General features: G+C 42.5%; 1 protein-coding gene across 2 annotated transcripts in view; it reads left to right on the forward strand.

The window, feature by feature from the left end:
- Positions 1-26,955, forward strand: part of KCNH1 (potassium voltage-gated channel subfamily H member 1) — a 367,276-nt gene that overhangs the window by 7,771 nt on the left and 332,550 nt on the right. For both annotated transcript variants that reach the window (XM_072733343.1, XM_072733344.1), the window contains exons 2-3: positions 19,709-19,832; positions 23,374-23,480. In XM_072733343.1, the coding sequence (XP_072589444.1) occupies positions 19,709-19,832; positions 23,374-23,480 (231 nt within the window). The remainder of the gene's footprint in view (positions 1-19,708; positions 19,833-23,373; positions 23,481-26,955) is intronic.

Below are 26,955 nucleotides of genomic sequence, written 5' to 3' on the forward strand. Positions count from 1 at the left end.
AATAAAAAGACAAAGTAAAATGGAAAGTAAGGTCTAGCTTATGGGTTCAGCTTCACAAACACAATGGACCTCCTTTGTGCCTGATGCTGAGCCAGAGGCCGAGCAGAGCACAATGAGGGAGAATTCTGTGATATGGGGTCTGGTCGGGGGATTTATGTTGAAGACCAGCAGGCACTGTAGACCTCGAGAGATCTAAGCGATGTTGTGTTGGTTGAACACACATGACACGTATTTCCCTTATAAATGCCTTACCCCCAAATTATTCTTAGATTTTACAGCCATTTCTTTTCCTGTGAGATAGAACGTGGGATGACTAGATCCCTGAAGTCAATTTAAAGAAGATTGCAGAATGTGTGAATCTTTGTTTTGGTGGGTGGAAGTTTTCCTAAAAAAAAAAAAAAAAAAAGAAAAAAAAAAGAAAAAATCTCACTCCTCGGGGATATCTCACCACTCTGACTTCTTTGGCATGCTGTCTTGGGTTGTTCACCCATTGTGAGCTTTCAGCTGTTGACTTTAAAAATAAAACAGTCATTTATTTTACCAGCAAAAGTGGGTTGATTCAGGAATAGCAGAGAATTATAATTTGGGACAAGCAGGCTCTGGCAGAAAGGACGGGGTGTCCAACAAAGGAGGGGAACGTTTTATGGAGAAGAAGGAGGAAGTTGGGGGTGGGGGCTTGTTTTGAATAAGTGTCCATGGGAGAAAGGCAGGAATTCAGGGTGATGATGGCTTCTCGTTGGCTGAGTTGCTGAGGTGGTCAATTCTTACAGGAGATGCGCAGTGTACATCTTTCCCTCTTTGGGCCTGTAGCTGCTGCTGATTCTTTCCTGTTGAGGATTCTTCTGTTGGGGGCCTGTAGGTGATGGACAGTTCTTGACATCGCGTGGTGCTGCGTGAGAGCTCCCCTTTCTGGCCTCTCTACTCCCATTTTAGTCAGTCCCTTTACGTTTCCACGCAGCATGTTCTGGATGCTGGGATTTGTTTGGTGCTCTGTTGTCCACGCGCATGCGGTCGTGGCAAGCACACTGCGGTCTGAGCAGCTTTAGCATCTCACTTCTCATGGTCTCTGCTCCGACAGTCACGCGCTGCTGCTAATGAGCAACTACCAAAAACTCTTCCGATTGGGTGTCCGAGAGTTATGCCAATAATCAGAATGTTTGCTTCCTCATCCTAAGATTGCTCATGTTGTAAATTGAAATGACATTCTTTTGATTAGCTCTAGGTTGCATAAAACTGAGTTTGCAAATTAACTGAGTCAGTTCTTTCTTTTCCTTTTTTTTTTTTTTTTTTTTGGTTTTATTTATTTATTTGAGAGCGAGCGAGCAAGAGAGAGCATGAGTGGGAGAGGGAGAGAGAGGAGCACAGAGACACAGGGCTCGATCCCAGGACCCTGAGATCATGACCTGAGCCAAAGGCAGATGCTTAACCAACTGAGCCAATTCTATAATTATTAATGTAATTATTAACCAAGAGTGCCCCCAAACCGTCATTTCTCATATATTTTTACAAATTCTTTTTTTTTTTTTTTTACGATAGTCACACAGAGAGAGAGAGAGGCAGAGACACAGGCGGAGGGAGAAGCAGGCTCCATGCACTGGAAGCCCGACGTGGGATTCGATCCCGGGTCTCCAGGATCGTGCCCTGGGCCAAAGGCAAGAGCTAAACCGCTGTGCCGCCCAGGGATCCAATTTTTACAAAATTTTTAATTTATTTATTCATGAGAGACACAGAGAGAGGCAGAAACACAGGGAGAGGGAGAAGCAGGCTCCCTGTGGGGAGCCCAATGCAGGACTCAATCCCAGGACCCCAGGATCACACCCTGAGCCAAAGTCACACCCTCTATCTCTGAACTACCCCAGGTGTCCCTCTCATATCTTTTTAAAGGTCTTGAGGTGACATCAGGTGCTTCTGTGAAGAAGAAAGTCCTCTCCTTCCTCTCTTGTTCCTCCTTCTCTGAAAGAAACACACACAGCGTGGGCCCCCCAGTCCTCACATTCCCACCCTGGGGCCTGCGTCTGAGAGATGCTACTGTACTGGCACATTTTACTGATGCTTTGCCCCTGCTTAAGTGTGGTCTTCATTTTAGACTACACAACCGTGGCAAGGAAAATGAGTTCATTTGAGTGCTAAGTCTGTATTTACTTTATCTAAATGGATTTTTTTAAAGTTTTAATTTTGTTTCTTCTCAGCATTATTGGTATCAAATTGATCAGGATTCTATGCTGCTGTCGTGAATGTTGTGCTTTGGGTGGGTCAGGGTGCTGCCTATCTTCTCTTTGCCTCCCTAGAGCCATTCTCTTTTCTTTCTTTCTTTCTTTCTTTTTTTTTTTTTAAAGATTTTATTTATTTATTCATGAGAGAGAGAGAGAGAGATTGAGAGGGGCAGAGGGAGAAGCAGGCTCCATGCAGGGAGCCCCATTCTCTTTTCTTCTCTAACCTGCTCTGTGTCTGGGAGGCTGCCCTGTATGGGTGATGTCCACGGGCTCCCTTGCTTCCTGGCTTCTGGCTGGCTCCAGCCCTCGAGGGGCATACCCCCCACGAGATGGAGGGAGAATTTATTTACTCTGTGCTGTTTCTTCTCCCAGTTTCCTCCCTCCCTCCCTCCCTCCCTTCCTCCCTCCCTCCCTCCCTCCACCCTAGCCTAGCTGTTTTCCCTTGATTGAAGACTATACATCTAGCTCACTCTCTTCGGGTCTGAGTAGGGCTGAGTGTCCTAAAGTTTCCAAGCATTACTAACCCTGGGGGTGCTGCCTGTGGCTGAAGTTTCTCTTGGGGGTGTCCTGGGGTCACCCTGGGGGTGCTACCTGTTGCTGAAGTTTCTCTCGGGGGTGTCCCGGGAGCAGGCTGCAGCTGGCTGGTACTGCCTCTCAAGATCTGATTATGTGCATCTCTTCCCTATTCTATGTTCTGAGACTTCACCTTGGTGGCTTTACATCTGCCATGCTGGGGTATGTGCACCCCCAGAAGCTGGCAAATGGTGTATATCACCTGCCATGATTTACCAGCACGCTACTGCCGATACCTCCCCACCTGCGCCTTTGTAGATAGTTCTGTTATTTCCCACTCGTCTAACTCTGAGTGTGCCATTATTTCCCTGCCAGGACTAACTGATAGAACCAGTTACTTGTTCTCTGGATCAAGTACTTTCTCAACCTTTTGTCCAGACCAGCTGTAATCATGGGGGGCGGGAGGGGGGACCCAATGAGGGGCAGGGGTGTTTGTTCCAGGTTGTTCTTTCAACTGAATGAAAAACACCTGTGTTCTGCGTGCCACAGGCAGCTGTCCTTGCTTTTCCACTCAGTGAGGTGGTCCCCTCCAGGCTGGGGGGCTACTTTCACATTCCTTCTCCATCTTCTTTCACTGTCGTGATTTCAGAGGTGAGGAAAGACCATGAATAAATTGTGAGTTTATCAGAGACAGCGGAAGCCAGGTACTTACTCCAATCTATAAGCGCCGATTGTAATCATTGGGGACAGTCATGACCTTGGACGAAGGGCCTTTCTCACATGTGTCCCTGGCAGCCTTGCCTCTCCTGATCTTCACTGGGACCCTTATCCTGTGGGTGCTTTTGTCATTCTCATTCTACAGATGCAGACACATGGGTGTCACAGTTGGGGGACTGCTGCTTTTGAGACCCACCCCGTGTGGTTTTTTTTAACTCGAGAGGTAAATGGTTGGCTGCTAAGGTGTGTGGATGGAGGAGGGTGCATGTTGGACCGAGTGGACTTTTTCTCTATAGCCTTTCAAGTAGTTTTCTGGTTGTTCTCACGTGCCATTCTTGCCTCGGGTAGCAGCTAGCGGGTCAGTGGTTCCAAGGACCTACTGGGCCCTGTTAAACCCCCTTTTTGGCCAAATCGCTCGGAAGTTTGAAGTTGTGGTTTCCTCTGCTGCACATTTACCCACCATCCACTTTTCGTCTTTCAGAAACTGAGCTCATGCCTTCTCCTTGTTTTGGTGTATATCCCTTTTCCTTTTTCCGTCATCCTTCCAGAACGAGGAAATACTAGTGTGTGATCAATCTGCCATCTTGAAGTGATAACTGATATCTCCTGAAGACAGAGGAGGCCCTCAATTCTAGCCTTCTCCCTCTGTCAGATAAAATTACACCTCATGCTTCCCCCCCAGCGAGCGTGTCCAGGGATTGTGCTCTGGCCCGACTTCCATGGAGTGTGCCATTTTTCTCTGTTGTTCTTGACAATGACAAAACTAAAACCATTTAGTAATGAGTTTGATGTCCTTTGTTTGAGGGAAAAACAATCCATGGACTGGGGGAATGTGGTGCCTCACAAGCAGCGGAGGCTCCTCCAGGGGGATTGGGACAAGAGCGGGTTCTATATGGTGTTAGAAGGGGCGATGTGGAAACATGGCGTCGTGACTGGTTAGGACGTCAGGATTTCCTTACCAGGCCAGCAGGTCTTGTTTTCTAGGTAAGGTCGGCTAGCTAAAGGTGAGCTGAGGGTTGGGATTGGTGTGCATGAGGTGTTCCTGACAGTGAGGCGTTTCCCGTAAGTGTGAGCTGATTTAGGTTTAGATTCGTGACATAGGCCGGGCCACTGGGGCGGCCACCATTTCGTGAATCCCAGAGAACGAATTAGCTGTCACTCTCTGCCCTAACTTCCCAATCCCTGCCTTCCAGCTGTCTCTAGGTGCGCCTTCGCTTTGAATTTCCTGCTTTTCTTCTCTTTCTCTCTCTCCCTCTGGCTCCTGGTCTCCATCTGTTTCCTCAGGCTCTCCTGCATGCTCTTCCCATGGGCTCATGTTCTCTGCTTACTCGCTCTCTAGGTCTTGCTATGGGTCTCTTGGTCTTGGGTGCCCATTCTCCAGCTCTGCCTCGTGCTCTTGTACTCCTTGTTGGCCATCCCTCCTCCTCCCGTGCTCCTTGTCCTTCCATTCCCTCCCCCTCACATCTCTCCGTCTGTCTTCCTGTCCATCTCTGCCTCCTGCTGCCCGCCGTGGATTGTCTCTGTGGCTCTCTGCCTTTTGTCTGTACCCCTGTCCGTCTGTGTTGCTGTTTGCCACTTGTCTCCATCACTATCTGCCTGTCATCTCTATCTGTTTGTTGTCTCTCTTTGTAGTCTCTGCCTCCACCTTTCCTTCGTTTGTCCATCTCTTTTCATCCAGTTCTCCCTTCACCTGCCTCAATAGATGCTCTTGCATGGATCCATCAGATGGCCTTATTTCTCTCCCAAGACCTCCTTTCTCCACTTACTCAGCAGCATGCACAAGCTCAGCTCTACAGACCTCTTGGTCCTAGCATCTTGGTTTTTGTTCTGAGAGAATCTAATTGGCCCAGCTCTAACTATGAGTTGTTGGCTGGTTGTTTGTTCCTGGCCCAGTCTGCTGTGACTGGGGCCTGGATGGGCCGTCGGGAGGGCAAGGAGTTATGTGATATGTAGACTATGGCAGGTACAACTAGACAGGGAGGTGGGTAGAACTTTCAAGCAGACAGATGTATCCCCTGCACTCCTGCCATGCCTGGGACAAAGTAGTTACTCAAATATTTGTTATTTTGAACTGAGCTGCTCTGAGATTCTTTCCATCCACCTTGGTGCTATACTCTAGCCTCACTGAGCCATTTACCCAGAAAGTTGTGAAGTAACATAGGAGAGGGACACCTGTGTGGCATCTGTGGTTGAGCGTCTGTCTTCTTCTCAGGTCATGATCCTAGGGTCCTGGGATGGAGTCCTGCATCAGGCTCCCCACAGGGAGCCTGTTTCTCCATCTGCCTATGTCTCTGCCTCTCTCTGTGTCTCTCATAAATAAATAAAATATTAAAAAAATAACACAGGAGACAAATGTAAAACGAATTAAAAAAATTTTTTCCTAGCACTATTTAATAGTCTATACTGCTTAGTGAGTCACCTTTTTTTTTTTTTTTTTTACTTCCAGGAATGAAATTTTTGCATGTTATTATTCAATGATGGTCAGAGAGTTTTTTTTTAAATAAATTTATTTTTTATTGGTGTTCTATTTGCCAACATATAGAATAACACCCAGTGCTCATCCCATCAAGTGCCCACCTCAGTGCCTATCACCCAGTTACCCCCACCCCCCGCCCACCTCCCCTTCCACCACCCCTTCCACCACCCCTAGTTCATTTCCCAGAGTTAGGAGTCTCTCATGTTCTATCTCCCTTTCTGATATTTCCCACTCATTTTTTCTCCTTTCCCATTTATTCCCTTTCACTATTTTTTTATATCCCCCAAATGAATGAGACCATATAATGTTTGTCCTTCTCTGACTGACTTATTTCACTCAGCATAGTACCCTCCAGTTCCATCCACGTCGAAGCAAATGGTGAGTATTTGTCATTTCTAATGGCTGAGTAATATTCCATTGTATATGGTTAGAGAGTTTTGTTCAAAAATATGTATATATGTGCATTAAGAAATGATTATGACTCTAAAAATGAGAATAAAACACTTGATTAATCTATCGCACCACTTGTTAGCAACTGATGACACCAAGTATTTCTTTTTTTTTTTTTTTTTTTGACACCAAGTATTTCTTCACAGTAATTCAACATGTCACTGACCTCTTATTTATTAAGTAAACTATCACTGAATCATAGAAAGTCTACATTTCTAAGTTTCGTGTGTTTTTGTTCCCTTCCATAGTGCTGATTCATCTGTTTTGTTTTATTTTATATAAAATTCTGATTCATCTGTTTTGTTTTATTTTATATAAAATTAAAAAAAATTTTTATTTAAATTCAATTAATTAACATTTAATGTATTATTGGTTTCAGAGGTAGAATTTAGTGATTCATCGGTCCTGTGTAACACTCAGTTCTCATTACATCACGTGCCCTCCTTAATGCCCATCACCCAGTTAGTTACCTGCCCTCCAGCGACCCTCAGTTTCCTATGATTAAGAGTCTCTTATGGGGGATGCCTGGGTGACTCAGCAGTTGAGTGTCTGCCTTTGGCTCAGGGACCCCAGGATAGAGTCCCACACTGGGCTCCCTGTGAGGAGCCTGCCTTTCCCTCTGCCTCTCTCTCTGCCTCTCTCTCTGTGTCTCTCATGAATAAATAAAATCTTAAAAAAAAAAGTCTCTAACGGTTTGTCTCCCTCTCTGTTTCATCTTGTTTTATTTTTTCCTCTCTTCCCCTATGGTCTTCTGTTTTGTTTCTTAAATTCCCCATATAAGTGAGATCTAATGATAATTGTCTTTCTCTGATTGACTTCTTTCACTTAGCTTAATATCCTATAGTTCCATTCACTGTTTTTATTGTTTTAAAATCCTTTAATTTGATGTTGAATGAAGGTGGAGGTCATGCTAATGAAACTATGTATTTAAGGGTAACTACCCAGTAAACAGTGTTTGAGTTTGCTCTTGAAATTGAAGGCTCTCTTTCCATTGTAATTTACTGACTTAATCAAAACGTATTTATTTAGGATATTAAAATTAGAGGCAAAGCAAGTGATTATGGAATCTCTTGGGAGGATTATCAGATCTCTTGCCAGGATTGGGCCCGTGACAATTTAGAAGAGTCATTTTCATGGAATTTTATTGTTGAAAAACAATCAAGACACAACATGACTTCTGCCGATCTTAAGATTTTAGATGTTTTATTTAGGTGCATTGTACTGACTGGGCTCCTGGTTTCTCTCATCCCATCCTCTCCATTCTTCCAAATTTTGTCAAATCTCGATTTTTTTTCCCTAAAGATTGATTTCTAGCATGGATTTTATGTAGGTTTGGGCAAGTTGAATTATTGTTTTCTTGTCTTTGTCTAGTGCTTATGTATGTACTTCTTGTTTTCGTCGTTTATCTCAGTGATGTTTTTTCTATTGTTTCCCTATTGTTTTAAAATAAAGGAAAAGATAATTTTAGTCAAACTTGCTTTTTGTAGGTTTGATATCCTTAGTAATCTGTCAGAGTGAAAATATCCCAAAGGTGTGTTCCCTTCCAAGAAAATATTTCTAGTTCTTAGAAGCATGTTGTGAAATACATATTGTTGTCTTCTAACTAATTAGTGTGCACGGGGAATAATACATTTGCATGAATTGCTTGCTGGATGTAGCTTTTATCTCTGTGATGGCCCACACTGAGTCACTTGCCAAGTCATTGCTTTGGTTAATCTCTCCTTTGTTGTTTGTGGTCATTACGATGTAAAGGAATTTTCTAATAATTTCTTTTTAGAATATCTCTGTGACATGGTAGGTTGGAATGATTTTGACCCATCTCACTTTCTGTGGTGTGACTTGGCTCATGCCCCACCAGCTGAAGAAACTTTACATGCTGAGGTGGGGGAGTCTTTCCAATTTTAAGAGAGTGTTTAATTCTACAAACCGGAGGAAAACTGTGTGGGCTGAGGAAGGTTGAATTTGGGAAGTCTTACATTTCATTGGATGCACTCTTACAGCTGAAGACATTCAGAGGGTAAAAAGGCATCAGAGGGAGGCAGTAGAATCTATCTAATTTGCATCAAAGACCTGGAGGCATAGGGAACTTTCAGATGAGAGCCAATGAATAAATCATGGCAAGGGCAGCCAAGTTGAACCTACATATTTTACTGAATAATCGAGGAGGGACTTGATCAGTTCAGAGAATATGAATTTGAAGGCAGGCTTGGTGCTTAAGAATGGGCCACTGGCTGATTGGAAGTTATACATGCTACCTGCAAAAGCTACATGTACGGGGCTGCTTGGGTGGCTCAGTTGGTTAAGCATCCGACTCTTGATTTCAACTCAGGTCATGATCTCAGGGTCGTGGGATTAAGCCCTGTATCGGGCTCTAGGCTCAGCATGGAATCTTCTGGTCCCTCTCTATCTGTTCTCCCCTCCGTGTTCTTTTTCTCAAATAAATAAATAAATAAATAAATAAATAAATAAATAAATATCTGAAAAAAAAAAAAGCCATATGTATAGTCAAGAGCATATGTCTTATTTGGATTTTACAGATTCCAAAGACACATTTGGGCATTTTCTGTATACATAAACTGACCCACCAATATGTAATTTATTTTGACTGCAGACTCCTTTGACAACATGGTACACTTTTACATTAATATGGCATATCATATCATGTGTCCAAATCCAGACAGTTCCACTGAGCAAAAGCCAGGTATGCCATGGTTCGCCTGGAGTGTATCACTTCCCACTGAGTTAAGTTTAGAAGGTGTTTCTGCTCTTTTTAAAGTGACCTAGATTCTACGGAGTCTAGCATTTAGGGAAGTGACATTTTAGAGTTATGACTGGTTGATTACTCCTCAAGGGTGGGTAGTTGTAGATTGCAGAGGCATCATCTGATTTGTTCTTTGTTTTGAATCTAGTTATTTAGAGAGTCAGATTTTGTTGTTACCAGAAGTATAGAAAACTTCTAGTTCACTTCTACCGAGACCCACAGAGCTAAAAGAACATACCCACACAGCTCATTAGACCCAACTTGTTGTCCCCATGGCAGTTCTTTTGGATGGTGCTCTGGGGACCCTAGGGATTGCTGGGGACGGGTGGATTAATAGGGTCTCTCTTACCCCTTATTCTCCCATTGGTTTCCATTGTTGACTAGATTCCTTGGTACTTCTCCGTAGAATCTCATGGCCTCTATCTGACCAGGTACCCTCTGCTTGTAGAATGTCCATGTGGTATATCCAGTAGTATAGCTCCAGGCTTACCAGGAAGCTCAGGGCTCCCAAGGGTGCAGAAGTAGACACTTCCAGACCTTCAGTGCTTAGGCCTGGGATTGGCATAGCATCCATTCTTCTGCCATCTGTTGGTCAGACAAATCACAGAGCCACCCAGATTCCCAGAGAGGAAACTAAACAGAGCATGAGTGTGAGGCACAGTTTATTGGGAGCTACCAGTGTAATCTGTTTATAGTGATGCTTTGGGCCAGCTCTCATAGGCATGGGCCTGAGACATGTGAAGGGCTGGTCTCTACTAAAAATATATTTTTTTCAAAGAGAAGATAGAAAGTAAAAAGGACTTAAAGCACCAAAAGTGTTCTGGAGGGGATCATATTGCTTCTTCCTTTGTAGGTATTTTATGAAGACTCTCACCAGTGCGAAGAGGCAGGAAAACAGATGACCTCTGAATACCCTTTGGGATCTTGGAGCTTTGATCCATGTTAATGTGTTGGAGCCTGTTTAACCTTGATCCCTCCAGGTTTTTACTGAAGTGAAGCCTGAAGGAGCCACTTGAAAGTCAAAATACAGTATCAGCTTTATTACTGTTAAACGAGATTGGACAACATGCAGTACCACCTGTCTCCCTCTTCAAGACTAGACTTTGACTTCTAGACCATAAGTCACTGACCTACTCCTAGACCAAGAAGCTGGAGGTGACAGGGCAGAGAGCTGGCAGGACTGTCCCAGTGGGTTCTTTTCTTTTTTCTTTCTTTCTTTCTTTCTTTCTTTCTTTCTTTCTTTCTTTCTTTCTTTCTTTTTTTAAGATTTTATTTATTTATTCATGAGAGACACACACACAGAGAGAGAGAGAGACAGAGGCACAGACACAGGCAGAGGGAGAAGCAGGCTCCATGCAGGGAGCCTGACGTGGGACTCGATCGTGGGTCTCCAGGATCATGCCCTGGGCCGAAGGCAGGCACTAAACCACTGAGCCACCCAGGGATCCCTTTTCTTTCTTTTTTTAAAGTAAGTTTCACACCCAGCTGGAGCTTCACAACCCTGAGATTAAGACTTGAGTTGAGATCAAAAGTTGGATGCTTAACAACTGAGCCACCCAGGTGCCCTCAAGTGGATTTTTTTATTTTTAAAGATTTTATTTTATTTATTCATGAGAGACACACAGAGAGAGGCAGAGACATAGGCAGAGAGAGAAGCAGGCTCCGTGTAGGGAGCCTCAGGGGGACTTGATCCCAGGATCCTGGGGTCGTGACTTGAGACAAAGGCAGTCACTCAACCACTGAGCCACCCAGGTGCCCCCCAAGTGGGTTCTGAAGCAAGTGACTCAGGTCCTCTCTTCCCCCACCACACCTGGCACAGGCAAGTCTGAGAGGTCAGTACACACAGTGGATTCTCCTTGCTTTTGAGATACCTACTAAGAGCTTGATCAATCTACTTAGGTGGGTAGAAGTGAGGGGGGCAGTGAAGAAAACTGTTGAAAGTGTTCAGTCTAATGCTTCCTTCTGGGGATGGATAGATACTCCTTCCTCTCAGTGAAAGCCCCAGATGTGGAAAGATAAGTGTTGCCTTCATAAAAGCTATTTATCAAAATAGAGCTTTATAGAGCTACTGTTTTCTGCCAAAACCTGGAGTCCTGGAGCACTACCAAGGATTTTGAGGGAACTGCAGAATTTGTGAGCTGTGGTTCTGCTGAATCTTTAAGGATTACTGTAGAACATCATAGAGTTAAGAGCATTGGCTTTGGTGTTTGTGATGGTTAATTTTATGTGTCAACTTGATTCGGTTATTGAGTGTGGAGATATTTGGTCAGATATTATTCTGAGTGTTTCTGTGAGGGTGTTTTTGGATGAGTGGAACATTTAAATCAGTGGATTGAATAAAGCAGATTGCTCTCCCTAAGGTAAGGGGGCTTCATCTAATCAGTTGAAGGGCTGGATAAGACAAAAAGCTGACTTTCCCCTGAATAAGAGGGAATTCCTTCTGCCTGACTGCTTGTATGCTGGGGCATTGGTCTTCCTGCCTTTGGGTTTGAAATGAAACACTGGCTCTTCTTCAGTCTACACCATGAGCTCTCCTGGTTCTTAGGCCTTTAGATTTGAACTAGAACTACACCATTGGCTCTCTTGGGTCTTTAGCTTGCCAACTGCAGATCTTGGGATTTGTCATCCTTCATCATCACATGAGCCAATTCCTTGTAATAAATCTCTCTTTCTTTCTCTGGACACACACACACACACACACACACACACACACACACACACACACACCTTACCTCCTATTGGTTCTGTTTCTGTCAACCCTGATTCAAGTGTTAGTTTTGTCAATTTACTAAGCCTTTTTTGCAATATCTATAAAAATAGATGAACACTAGTGTCTGCCTACCTCGAGGAGTAATGAATGACCCAATAACTATTAATACATGCAGTTGTGATGATGTCGATGCCCTTTTCACCAATGAAGAATGGCAGGTATCCTAACATTTCTCAGTTTAAAAATCTCCAAGTCTCTTGTATTCAGATCAGGCCAATTCTGCTGCAGCCTTAGGAGATTATGTCTTCTTGGTGTTTTAGGAGATTCCCACTTTCTGTGCCTGTCTCTTCTTATGCAGACCTATCTCTGGAGGCATGGTAGCAAATTGACTTAGACCCACTTAGGTTCACTTCTTTATTTTATTTACCAGAGCTTATCTCCCTCAGAAGCTTCCCCTCCACTGAACAGCAAAGGGAGACTATGAATGTCCCAGTTAGTAGGATCTCAAGTTCTTCCCTTTTAATTATTCTTTTTTGGGTAACTCAGTCTCTTATGTTGAGAATCCAATTCTGCCCATCCCATTGCTTTCCCCTACGATGATGTGTGGGGTAGAGGCAAGCACTTGCACCACCTTGGGGGCCTCAGATCCCCAGTGCAAGGCCTTATTTCCCCTCCTCTAGTTTCTGGCAGTGGCCTCTGTTCTAGTCACTAGGTGACTAGCAGCTGAACTTATATTCTGTTCTTTGGTTTGAACAGAACTTGATGCCCTGCCTCGACCTGACACATACTCCCTTGTGTGTGTGTGTGTGTGTGTGTGTGTGTGTAGTATGTGTATGCATGTGTGTGTTATGTATGTATGTGTGTATGTGTATACATAATTTGATCCTATCTAGGCCCCCACTAGCTGTGCTGGTCACCTCTGATATTTGCCTGAACCCCCAAGTCAGGCAGTTTGACACACAGCCTTTGGCTACAGGGTCACTTTGCTCCACTGTGATAACCATCTGCTTATGCAACGTCAGCACCAGTGGCGTAGTTGGGAGCGTCTGGATCCTTTCCAGAATCTTTGGGAGCTGAGGGGGTGCTCAGGAGGCTAATACAGCCAAGTTTGCTCTACAGTGATGTAGCTGGAAGCTTCTGGATCCTTTTCAGAATCCATAGGAGCTGAGGGGGTGGGGGCTCAGGAGGCTAATATGACCAGGTTTGCTCTGCAGCATCTTTAGGTCATCAGTATGGCATCCTCTCTCACCCTTGAGTGTCAGATGGGGATCCGGGCACGAAGTTTCCCCTCCTCTCCTGTCCTCTTCTGTCGCCATGTGGGAGCAGGACTGTTAGAGAATAGGTCAACACACCAAGTTTTAAGAAGTGGGAAGCGACAATTTACAAGTGAAGCAAGAGGCCAAACATTGAAAATCTAGACAGGAGGGCAGCCCCTGTGGCTCAATGGTTTAGCACCACCTTCAGTCCAGGGCATGATCCTGGAGACCAGGGATCAAGTCCCACGTCAGGGTCCCTGCAGGGAGTCTGCTCCTCCCTCTGCCTGTGTCTCTGCTTCTCTCTCTCTCTCTCTCTCTCTCTCTCTGTCTCTCATGAATAAATAAATAAAATCTTAAAAAAAAAAGAAAATCTAGACAGGAGAACCCAATCATTTAGATGAGGAACAATTACTTCTGCACACATCAATATTTCCTAAGGACGTCTTTGTAGATCACAAAGTAGAATCATAATATATGGTGGCAATAATGGTAATGTTGACTCATCAGTTGAAGATCTCATTATACTTAGTATTTTTATAGGAAAGCACATAAACCTATGTGTCACAAAGATTTTCATAGAAGTGGTCCGATTTTGGTACTTAATGGAATAAGAGTGAGATGATATAATATGATGATTTAAAGAATGGATTTTGAAGTCAGATAGACCTAGATTCAAATCCTGACTCTGACCTGCCATGACTGACTATGTCCTCAGAGGCTCAGTGTAAAATGATGAAATCCGTGATGATTCATCTCGTAAAGGCATACCACCTCACAAAGATTATTTTGAAGGTTAAAAAACCCTCCCCTTAATATATGGTAAAGTCTTAGTACAGAGCCTGGCACAGAGTAAATTTTGATAAATGGCATGCATTCTTATTAATATCTGGAATATTGATTATGTGGAATCCCTTAGTTTCTTATATATGTAACATTATGGTATTTTTATGGGTAGCTCACAATTTATAAACAGACTGCATTTTGGAAGGTAACTTGCAGGTCAATTATTTGTAGCTTAGGAACTGAAGAGAATCTAGAATATACCCTCTTTCCAGCCAACCGTAATAGGGTACACAGGTGTGTGCAAAGGATGGAGCAAGGGATGGGGGAAGAGTTTCCTTCCTGTTGGAGGCTTTGTGACTGGGACTAAAGTTTTTCCTTCCACGCCACATCTTTGGGTAAAGAGGGAGCTCCTAGATCTTCCATCATATAGTGGCAAGGGAATCGTGCTCCCTGGCAACTGTAATTTCTTGCTTGGGTTAACAGTAGTTAACTATTTTAGAATTTTATATTCTATGATGAGAAATCCTCTGAGTAGCTGATCAGTAGGCTGATGTTTCTATTCCTACAGCACTTCCTATTTTTCTATTTCCTTTCTAAAGTCAAAGAAGATACTAAGAGACTTACTGTTTCCCAGATAAGACTGCAATCTGCACCCTACTGACAATGAGAATGCTTGAGGAAGGGTGGGCACCTTTAAAGGATGACCAGAATATGTTTGTGGGAAATTGCAGTGATATCTGTAGCTTGAAATGTATCCTGTTCTCATTTTTTAGCAAAAAAAAAATTAATCAATAAGTTAATTTTTTCTGATTAAATTCATTAAAAATTAAGAATATACTTATTTTTATCAAAGTAATATATGTTCTTGGTTAAAAAAATCAAACTGAAGAGGTTGTAAAGAAAAATAACCGTCCTGAGCCTTGTCCCTTTGCCCTGCTCACCAGAGGTCACATGTTCTAATTTTAGCTGTTTCTTCTTATAGTTTCTGCCATGTTTCCAAATAATATGCATTGTAGCTATTTCTAGATTTATCAGTTTTAGCTATTAGCTGTTGACTTCTGTTAATTTAGCTGAGTTCTTATCTCGGTTTACTTTCTACCCCCTTCTTTTAATATAATTATATTACTCCCTTATTGGTATGTTTGCAACTTTAAAATATTTGTACCCTTATTATTATATCAATTAGAGATATCATCTCATCATTTGAGAACACTTTTCTCTCTAAACTTATCATTTTATTTTTACGATGTTGGAATCGATAAGATTATATTGAGATATGTATAGTTAAATATTTCATGCTTTGACTATATGTTGGTTTTAAAAATTGTAGATTAATAAGGTGTTTTCATTGTCATGACAGTGATGAGACATGATGTGATTTGTTCTCCCTTCTTGCACAGCTTTTGTTTTCTTTGGTACTACTTTCTTTTTCTGCCCCCTCCCCACCCCCAAATTATATACCTATATTGACTTATTTTTTGAAAAGATTTTTATTTATTTGAGAGAGAGAGAGAGAGAGAGAGAGAGAGAGCACGAGCCAGGGGGTGGGAGGTGGGCAGAGGGAGAGGGAGAAGCAGGCTCTCCACTGAGTAGGGGACCCGATGTGGGGCTCGATCCCAGGACCCAGGGATCATGACCTGAGCTGAAGGCAGACACTTAACCACCTGAGCCACCCAGGTGCCCCATATATTGACTTTTCATGTTGTTTCAAAAGATCAGTAATATCCTCAGATCCTGATCTTTATCTTCTAGAACTTCTGTTCTTGGAATCATTCTATGATGAATGCTTTCTGTTAGCTTCCTTCCTGCTTTCTATATTTGGAGCTACTTTCCCCCTTGGTTCTCATGTTATCTTCTTCTCTTACTCCTTCACTTTGCTGATACACATACCCAAGTAACTTCCCAAGAAAAAATATGTGGTAGGGGAATGCCTGGGTGGCTCAGTGGTTGAGCGTCTGCCTTGGGCTCAGGGTGTGATCCCGGGGTCCAGGATGGAGTCCCACATCAGTCTCCTTGCAGGAAGCCTGCTTTTCCCTCTGCCTCTCCCTATCTCTCTCTCTCTCATGAATATATAAATAAAATCTTAAAAAAAAAAAAAGGATATGTGGTAGGGCACCTGGCTGGCTCAGTCGGTTAAGCAACCGACTCTTGCTTTTGGCCCAGGTCATGATCTCAGGGTCCTGGGATTGAGCCCTGTACTGAGCTCTGCACTCAGCAGGGAGTCTGCTTGAGGAGTTTCTCTTCCCCTTCCCCTCCTGCCACTCACACTTGTTCTCAAATAAATAAATAAATCTTAAAAAGAAAGAATGTGTGGGAAATAACTTTCCTAGGTCTTTGCACATCTGGATATCTTTATTCTAGCCTCCCATTTGATTGTTTTAATTTTTAAAAAATGTCTCTGGCTTTTTCTCATGTTGTTCTTTATGCTGTTGCTACTAAGATGCATGTTGTTTCTCTTGAATTGATTCTCTGTGTCTTATTTTTAAAAATGCTCCTATCTCTTTCTGTCTTATCTATGAGACTTTATCTTCTAATATTTATGTTGAATTTTTAATTACTCACTTTTACTTTATTGAGGGTCTTACCTGTAATCTTATTTTTTTCATAGCATCCTGTTCTTGTTTTATGGTTATAATAGCTCTTAAATCTCTATGAGGATACTAAATGAGGATTTTGTTAAAGTTATTTTTTGTTTTTTATATTATTTCTACTTCTTCAATAGTCATTTTTTTCTGTTCTTTTTTACTCTAATTTTTGTGGATTTTTATTTTTATTTTAGAGGTTCCTAGGATAGGAGAGAAAATAAACACATGCAGTCAAATCATTATGGATAACTGGCTGTTATTCCTTCTTAGCATCTAACTTTTTGGGCATTAGCTATGAAAGAGCTCACTCAGTTTTTCCCAACTATTTGAGGTCTTTGAGGAAAATTGCTTGTACTTTTAGGAATCAACAGGAGAGTTAAACTGATCGGACTTCATGTATACTTAGGGGTGATTTAGTGAATTTTTTTCATTATCTTTTTTTTAGGGAAAGCCATGTGCATGAGTGGGGTGGCAGTAGAGGGAGAGGGGGAGAGAGATTCCCACATGGGGCTTGATCTCATGACCCTGAGATCACACCTGAGCCAAAATCAAGAGTAAGACACTTAATTGACTGAGTGACCCAGGTGCTCCTGACTTAGTGAATTTTGTACTTCTTTTAAGGCTTAGTTGTTCTGTTCAAGAATAATTCAGGAAAAGAAGGTCAACATGAAGGGTTATCCCTTTTTTAAAAATAACATCTTTATTGAGATATAATTCACATTCCATAAATTTCACACTTTTTAAAAAATGTATGATTTAGTGTGTTCAGAGAGTTATGCATCCATCACCATGATCACATTCAAGAACATTTTCACCACCCCAAAAAGAAACTCCATACCCATTGGCAGTCACTGCATCTTCCCACCCCTCCCTTCCAGGCCCCTGGCAATGATGAATCTACTTTCTGTGTCTATGGATTTGCTACCTCTGAACTTTTCATGTAAACGGAACCAAAAAATATGTGACTTTTTGTGTCTGGCTTCTTTCACTTAGCAATATATTTTTAAGGTTCATCCATGTTGCAATATGTATCAGTATTTTGTTTCTTTTTATTGCCAAATAGATACCACATTTTGTCTACCCATCAGTTTAAGGATATTTTGGATTGTTTCCACATTTTGGCTATTATGAATAATGTTGCTATGAACATTCACCTACAAGTTTTTATGTAGACATATGTTTCCATTTCTCTTGAGCATGTATTTAGGAATAGAACTGCTGAGTCATGTGGTAACTTTGTGTGTAACTTTTGAAGAATTGCCAAACTCTTTGTCAAATTGCACCATTTTACATTCCCAGAAGCAGTGCACAAGGGTTCCAGTATGAGGGTTCTAATTTCTCCACATCCTCATCAACACTTGCTGTTGTCTTTTTTATTATAGCCATCCTAGTGGTATAGCTGAAGGGTTATTCTATCTCCAGAACATAGTCAGAGACCTTTGACAGTCAAGCCCATCCTAGGCTGGTCTTCAGGCTTATCTCCTCCGAATCTTCCTGGCTACCCTTTGTCTATCCAGTCTTTATGTGTTCCATGCTGCCAGACCTTTGCTCATGCTGGTCTTCAGTCTGGAATGTTCCCTTCCTCTCACAACCTCTTGAGTTCACCAAAGGCAGACAATATGTTTTCATTTCTCTAAGTATTGTTTTTGTATCATATGTGGTAGTTACATATTAGGCATTCAGAATGTTTGAGTGAGGCTTACTCATCCTTCCAGGGTAGAGCAAGTTCAAATGTGACCCCTCTGAGACACAGTTTTTCTTACCTCCCTCGGAGTTAATCATTTTATTACTGGTTTCTTTAGTTAGTTGTACACATGTCTTTTTGTCCTGATAAGTTCCTGGAATGCATGGATCATATCTCAGGCTTGTTATCTCCAGGGTCTCATCATGGGCTTGGTACCTAGTGGGTACTCAAGGACTATATGGGAGAAATGGAGGGAAAGACTGGTTGCAGATTTTCAGGAAAAGCATATTTATAAAATTAACAGGTGTATTCTTTAACTTAATGAAAGTTGTGTTTTATGTTCCTTTTAAATAGCTGAAAGCATTTCCAAGAAGAGATGACCATATTTAGTTATTTCTCCTCCCTTTGGTTCCTCTATTTCTTCCCACATAAATAAGAAGGCATGATTACCCATATTGTGAATATATTGTAGATGCTGTACTAGAACAAAATTAGCCTCCCAATTAAATGAGGACATTATATGTCACTTTGCACAGTATGCATTTCATTTTGCACAGTGTGCATATGTAAACAAACCCCCCTCAGTTTACAACAAAAGAAGGGTTGTGTGTGTGTGTGTGTGTGTGTGTGGATCCCCCCCCCCCCCTTGGGGAAGTATTCCGTGGAGAGGAGAGAGCCAAGCTAAAATAATGATGATACTTAAGTTCTGGATGCTATTTGCTTACTTTGAGGTCTTATTATTTTATTTTTTTTTAATTTGAGGTCTTAAAGAGAAAAAGATGGACAGTTGATTACCTGAGCAAAAAAAGTACTGAAGACTTTTGATCTTGAAAAATGTGGGAAGTGGTGAGAACACACCGAGCAGCCATACGTCTCTGGCCCACTTAATCTGCATCCGAAGTGCATGTGGGCTGGTAGTCAGTGAAAAGAGATCTGAAATGTGGCTTCTGTGGCTACAAAATCTGAGAATCAGCAAGAAGGTTTTTGCCATTGTGAGCATCTGGATCAGGTTGTATAGGCTCTATATTAGGAGGGTCTAGTCACTTCCTAACTAAGAGGAGGGCTGTCTGGTGTGTGTGTTCCATGAGGTGATCCTCCGTCTTCCTTCCTCTGTCTCTCTAAGAAGGCTGTCAAAAGACAGACAAGGCTGAGATGCCAGATGGAGCCCAGAAGAAATTCCTTTTGCATTCTCTCTTGCTCCAGAGTACTATGTACTTTCATTGAGATGAGTTAGTACTTGCACGTGTCTCTTAGGAATCACTGGATTTCTGCAGGATTCATTGGTTGGTTGGTTAGGTATGTTTCCATTGCTAAATTCCTCTTAGAGGACAATAACCTTAGCATTTGAATTCAAAATACTCAACTCTAAAGGACTGTTCTTTTGTATTCCTCACAGGGCCATTTCCTGTTCAAGAGACTGTTTTAGAGGGAAGCCAAGATACCTGGATTGGTTGACATTATTTGTATCCTCATTGAATCTCAACTAATGTCTTGCCTCCTATACCCTTTTCTTTTCTTTTCTCCTTCTCCTTCTTCTTCTTTTTTTTTTTTTTTTAACAGATACTAATTTTGTATTGGGGAATGCCCAGATAGTGGACTGGCCTATCGTGTACAGCAATGACGGATTTTGCAAGCTGTCTGGCTATCACAGGGCGGAAGTGATGCAAAAAAGCAGTACCTGCAGGTATTTATGTTTGGGGCTGTTTTGTTGAACAATCTATCACCGTATCTTTGGGAAAAATAAAACGGCTGACTCGGTGTGGGGATTGCCTTTCTCTCATTTAGTGTTAATTCATATTCATAGTAACATCATCTCTCGTTCATGTGCTGTACTGAGAAATTGAAGAAGCCTTAAAACATGGTCTCTGCTACCTGATGGACTTGCAGTCACTGAGACGGAGGCACCTAGAAAAACTCAGGAAAGTCATTTTATCTAGAAAATGGGGACTCAGAAGTTTATGAGGTATTAGATGAAATGATATGAAAGTTAGATGTTGAAATGAAATGAACATGAAACAAAATTTTAGGTGATTAATCTCTGAAAATACATGACTGAGAAGAATCACTATGACGTTGGCCACAAGAGCCTTGTTCATAGGGCTTTTCACCAGAGAAAGAAGAGAGCTGGGATTGGGTTGCCTTCTAATTCATGCTGTCACATCTCTGGTAGCTAACTCAAAGGCAGAGGCAAATGGTGCTAACAGCGCATGCGGCCTATGCACTTGACAGTGCATAGTGGCCGCCTATGTGCTTACCAAGAAGTACCCTTGGGCCCGGGCACTAGAAATCCTCCTTTAAAGCATCCACAAGGTGTGGAGCAGAGCAGAGCTGGCAGAGCAAGCAGTGCACGTGCCTGGCCCTCCTACACCCCCAGCCCTGCGGTGCCCTGGCAAGGTCTCAGCTCAGTCCAGCCTTCAACTCCTCTCCCTCACCTTCTTCAGAGTCTTCTGTCTTCAGTGGTGTTTGCATGAAGTGAAATCATCTTCCCAGACCTGGCAAATCCAGAAATAAAGTCAGCTCCGGAGGGTGGAAAAACCTGTCTGACACAGGCATAGTTTTCGGTTGTCAGAAGTTGCATTTTGAGGGTATGAAATCAGGCATGTAACGAGTTATGGTGAAAAGTATTACATGCTTTGAAAATATCATTTCCTTAAATTGTAGGTGTTTTGGAGCTGGGAAATCTGAGATTCCCCTTCTTCCCTGAAAGGTTTAGAAGTTATGACTCTTACGTACTGTAGTTGAATTCTCTAATGTTTGTGGTGTGCTCTTACCCTCGTTTCTGTCTCTGTATCTGCATCTCTGTCAGTATGTGCACATATACCATCAAAACAAATCGGGAGAGTCAGCCTCACTTTTTGATGTGACCTGAGCAACCTTTCCTTCCCTTTCTTGCTTCTTATTGGCTCTAATCAGACACGTGAAGAAGATCAGATAACTTGCAAATTTAGTCACTTTCCCTTTTATGCACCATGGTAGGAAAGTTCTTTAATTCCCTGAACGTGTCCCTTTTCCTAAAGATGAAGCAAGCCTGCCTTGTTTGTGCTGGCTCCGTTCCCAGGAGCTCAGGAGCCCCTTTGTGCTTATTTATTGCATTGCAGGTATTTGAAATCCAATGTCCGGGTAAAGGAAACTTATAGCTGCCAGTAAATTACAGTTTGAGGAAGTACATTAGACTAATGAAAGCTGGGTGTGATTATGGCACCTCACTCATTTCAAGCCTTCATTTTACAGGGATTTGTTTTTCCTTGTGAAGGAAACGGCCAGCATATACACCATCATGTCACTTAAATGGAAGGTGCTTATATAGCAAATTAACTCAGAAAGAAAATGTGGGAGGAAGCTAGAAAGGCAACTGGCTAAATAAGATGATCACAGAGCCTAGTTTTTACGTCCTAGGAGTTGTCCTCTTGTTCTCAGGCAGGGCTAATTTAGTCTTGACCTAGCCGTCTTTTAAAAGATAATTCAACAAGATCAGTTATCTGTTTTCCTGATTTATAGATGAAAAGCAGAGTGCTACATGAGAGAAGCACAAGGGCAACCATAGATAATAATGTCGCTCAGTGAGCTGGGAAGGGACATAATAACAAAAGTGACACAGAATTCATAAAGTCAACAGTGAGGGCACTTTTTTTTTTTTTTTAAAATACAGTCCTGGCAGTGGGAAGCCTGCAGTAAAGCTCAAGGCTTCCAATATCAAGCCAAGCAAGGCTCTTGAGTTGGTGGTAGACTCTGAGGTTCTTTGTGGCTCTGAAATTCTGTGATTCAAGTGATCAAGAGAAAGTTAGATTGCATTCGGGATGCACAGTTTCTGAAGATGGAGATTATAGTGTTTAGGAACATACACCACTGCTTCCATGTCATCCTAGGCTCGGGGGCTGCACATTGGTGTCCTTCTTGTTCTGGTCACAAGAAGGCCTGAGGTGGACAGGGGAAGTGCTCGCTGGGTCCATGGGGAGCCTGAGTCCTGTCCCATTGAGAGATGGCTTTTCCCCTCTTCCATGTCATTAGTGTCCTGTGCCATTGTTTATTCCACCCAGTTGGGGGTGTATCTTATTCCCAGAGGGACAAACCTTATTCACAGTGGGATTCAGGAAAATGGGCAGTCCTGGCAATTTTCCTGCCTCTGCTGAGAACCGGAATTAGTTGGTAGGAACATCTATCTAGAGGTTTTCTTTAATTTTCCTTCATGCTACTTATTTCCCCCCTTAGTATACTTTCCTCCAAATGTGAGCAGTAGGGAGGTATACTGGTAAGAACTGTAGGATTTCATCATTTCTATTTTTTAAACCCAGTGCTTTTTTGGGGGTGGGGTGGGTAGGAAACAGAGCTGCACAGACAGTGGCTGAATCTTCTGTTTATTTCCTTAGCTCTGCCTTAATGTTTAGAGCATCAAATTGTACCCTTTGGTGCAATTCTTTGGTTGATGAATTTTTGTGATTTTTCCTATTCTTTTGTTTATTTGAATGGGAATTAGGAGAGGAAAAAAAATCTGTCTCCCAGATTTGCTCCGCCATCTTCCCCGGGAAATTTCCCAGAGTTGTATTTTAAAATGCACATCGGATTATGTAACTCTTTTGCTTAAAACCTTCCAATGTCTCTCCCCAAGCCCCCTGCCCACCCCGTTGCTTTCAAGATAAGGCTGAACTTACTTCACATGGCTTATATGCCGTGTACGCCTTCATGACCTGGTCTGTGCTTGTCTTTCTATGTTATCTCTTGTGAAATCTCCCTTCATTGTGTATATTCCAGTCACACTGAACTGAACGACATTTAGGTTCTAGAATTAACCTTACTCTCACGTCTCTGTCTTTGCACATACTTTTCTTTCACCTGGAATGTTCTTTTCCCTCCTTTGCCTTCACATTTCCACCTGCTTTTTAGATTTCCTCTATCTTTACCTCTGGGAAGCCTTCACTGAGCCCTCAGGGCTCTGTGCCCATGTCCTGTGTTCTGTAATTCCACATGCACTGGTCACACTGTTTTCTGATCCACTCTTTTCTATGTTTCTCCCTTATTATACTGTTCATTTCTGGGGGGTGGAGTGCTGATGAATCAGTACATTTTTTTTGATTGAATGAATGTTGTGTGTGTGTGTGTGTGTGTGTGTGTGTGTGTGTGCGTTCATTCCACACAGCACAGTGCTAGGTATAGAAAAGATGCTTAACATATGCTGGTACAATCATCAATATTTTTTAACTAACTTGAGTTTTTTGGTTGATTTGCAGTTTTATGTATGGGGAGCTGACTGATAAAGACACAATTGAAAAGGTGCGGCAAACGTTTGAGAACTATGAGATGAATTCCTTTGAAATTTTGATGTACAAGAAGAACAGTGAGTATCCAGACCATCCTGAACCATACCTTCACGTGCTCGGAATAGTAAAAGAGATCCTCTAACTCGGTTGACGTCTTGGGTTTTCTTCTCCTCATCAGCTAAATGTTACTTGAGGCTATCATGTATGTTGGGATTAATGGTATAGATTGCAGAGTTACGCGGTGCCTAATGGAACACTTGAACTTGTCCACCGAACAGTTAAGACTTCTTGATCTCAGGGCACCTGGCTGGGTCAGTTTGTAAAGCATGTGACTCTTGATCTTGAGGTTGTAAGCTTGAGCCTGATGTTGGGTGTAGAGATTACTTAAAAATAAAATCTTATTAAAAAAAAAAAAAAGATTTCTTGATCTCTTTTTCTGCCAAGCTAGTGTTTTTCTTTTTTTTCTTTTTTTTTTTTCAAGCTAGTGTTTTTCCTATTGGTTTACTTATGGTGAGCTGCTAGCTGAAGACACTTGTAGGCTTTAAGCCTTCTAGGGGGAGGGGAAGGCATGGGAGAGTGACTCTGGCCAGGTTATCTTTGAATCTACCCTCCACAGTGCCTAGGGACAGCAGGTAACACCAGTAGATGTCCTGTTAGGTGAAGGGGAGATTAAGAGTACACTTACCTTGATGAGCACTGAGTAAAATATAGAATTGTCAAGTCACTCTGTTGTGCACTTGAAACTAATATAACACTGTATTTTAACTACACTGGAATTAAAACAAAAAGCTTCTGAAGAAAATTGTCTTCTCCTGATAACTAGTTTTCATCAGAAACAGTATTAATATTCAGAGTGGATTGTGAGTGAATTAGTATTTGTTTTGGATAGTTACTTCCACAAAGTATGTTAACAAAGAATTTAGCTCAATAGCCATACACAGGTATAGCACTTGCTTTTCTCTTCTGAGGTTTCCTGTTGAATGGAGATTAGCTATGTTAGAAGTATGGAAAAGTGGGGCATGTGGCCATAGCAGGGCTGCAGAGATGTCAAATAGTGCTGTATTGTTGGTTTGAAAAAATGATTTTGTTTGTAAAGTATTCTGTTCTTTATATGTTGGATGGAATGGTAGATCATAGGTTCAATAGAACATTTCCAGAGCAGCCCAGATGGCACATGAGGATAAGTGTTTATCTTGGTGGCATTCACAGTGATGCATTTTGCTCTGGAAAGCAAAGGCCACTTGTTTTTCTTTGGAAGGAAGTGGGTCTTTTCTTCAGTCTGGAGGTTGGGGCAGGCAGATGAGGGGACCATTTGCTTGCTCAGTGGCCTGTGCTGATGCTGATCTGAGAACCTTACTCGGGGCATCAACTAATCTAAGAGAGTTGGTCCTGTAGCTTTCATACTAGCATGGTGACTTGTTCTGTCTTCCTCCTTAGCTGGTAGGTTTAGTTCCTACCCAGGAGAGGAACAGGGTGAAAGACTGTTCTGTGCTGAACAGTTATGAATGGCTCTGTGCTGGTCCTCCATTATGGGTAGTACAACCCAAAGCACCAGCTCTTACCAGGAGCACACTGGCCTTTTCATGGGGAGGAGATGCTCTGCCCATGTGCCCCCAGCTAATGGAGTAAGTTCAAGGTTTTCCACACTGGGAGCTTTGCGTACTGAACAGCATGGATTTCCCCTTGACGCAGAATACTAATTGGGTAGGTGTATCACAAAAATAATGCTTTGCATTTATATTTTGCTTCAGAGTTTTCAAGCTTCATTAGACTATGCATTTAACTTGCTCAAATTATATGTGTTTGGCACAAAAGGGAGATAAGGGGAAACTTAATTTAAGTTGAGTCAGTGATTTCACTTGCTATTCCCTTCAGGGAGCATGTACCCCAGAGGAAGTGCGTGATGAGGGAGGGGAAGCTACTCTTCTCTCTACTGCTTCTGGGGCTGAAGGCCTTGTGTTGTGAGCATCTCATGGCACTGAAGGTGATTCTGGTATCTGAGGTTCTGTACTTTAGGTAGACATGACCCCCACACATAAGCCAATTGGTTCAACTAATGTTCTACCAAGGAATGAGCCTCTCTTCCCTCCTTTGAGGTTGTGGTAGGCGTATTGACAGATGCATGCCAGTCTTCATGGGGGCTACATCAGCCTTCGCATGGGACTCTGCTTCCTGGGTGGTGGCAAAAAAATTTTCAAGAGTAATTGTGGTCCTATGCAATTTTTACCTTACCCTTTGACTTGAGAAAATAAACTCTGTGGAAGACATGACTCCACTCTTATTTTATCTTATTTTTATTTTTAAAGATTTTATTTATCCATCATGAGAGACACAGAGAGAGGCAGAGACATAAGCAGAGGGAGAAGCAGGCTCCCTGTGGGGAGCCTGATGTGAGACTCGATCCTGGGTCCCCAGGACCATGCCCTGAGCCAAAGGCAGAGGCTCAACCACTGAGCCACCCAAGTGTCCTGACTCCACTCTATTTTACAATGTTGATTCTCAAAGCCCCAAGAAGTAGGCATGGCTGATGTTATTTATGTCCAGTGTATAAAAGTTAAATTCCTTACTCAAGGTCATGCAGAGCCAGGACCTGGTTTCCAGTGGTTACTCCATGGCTATTCTTCAAAGATTGGGACAGTCTAACTGTGGGTACAAGGCAGGGCCACCATATATGGTTGTGGAGGCCATTCCCTGAATAGACAGCAACTGGACCACTTATGATTTACTTGCTGGATCTTCCATGCACCATAGCCTGGCATTACATCTGTGCTGAGGGAGGAGCTTCTCTTTCTAATTTATACAAAGATGTCTAGAAGGCTTGTGGGAGTTGCTTACAAGGCTAAGCTTGTACATAAAACATGAAGCATGAAACTGATGTGGATGGTGTTGGCTTCTTCCTAGGAACCTGTTCACTGCCCCCCAATTCCTCCAAATCCCATCCTCTCCTAAGGAATTTAGAAACTAAATTATTTATTAAGCCTGGGAATTTTACATTTGCACTGAATTCTATACCTTAAGAAATATTTTATTTATTTATTTGAGAGAGGGGGTACAAGCGGGGAAAAGGGCAGAGGGAGAAGGAGAAGCAGACTCCCCACTGAGCAGGGAGTCCAGTGTTGAGACTCGATCCCAGGACCCTGAGATCATGACCTGAGCCGAAGCCAGGTGCTTAACCAGCTGAGCCACCCAGGTGCCCCTATGCTTGCTTTTTTTTTTTTAAACTGCTTTTTATTGACCCACTACCCTATGTCAGATGCAGGCTTATGCTAGGGATGTGGTTATGAGAAGAGACACAGCCTCTGCCTGTACTGCAGGAGTGGGGCTGCATCCACGGTGCACAACCATAAGTGTTTTCATGGTGACACCATTTGGAGAGGGTCACTGAGCCCTAACTTAGGAGGTCAGGGAAGGAAGTCTTCCTAGCAGAGAGGAAATCCATGCAGAAACTGAAGATGATGGGAGTTAGGTAGAGGGAAGGGCAAAAAGTAGCCCAGGCTGATGAAATGCATGGAAGTTTCAAAAGACCCAAAGGGCTTCTCAGACTTTGACATG

The sequence above is a fragment of the Vulpes vulpes genome, chromosome 13 (assembly GCF_048418805.1).
Source record: "Vulpes vulpes isolate BD-2025 chromosome 13, VulVul3, whole genome shotgun sequence".
In the NCBI taxonomy this organism is placed as follows: Eukaryota; Metazoa; Chordata; class Mammalia; order Carnivora; family Canidae; genus Vulpes; species Vulpes vulpes.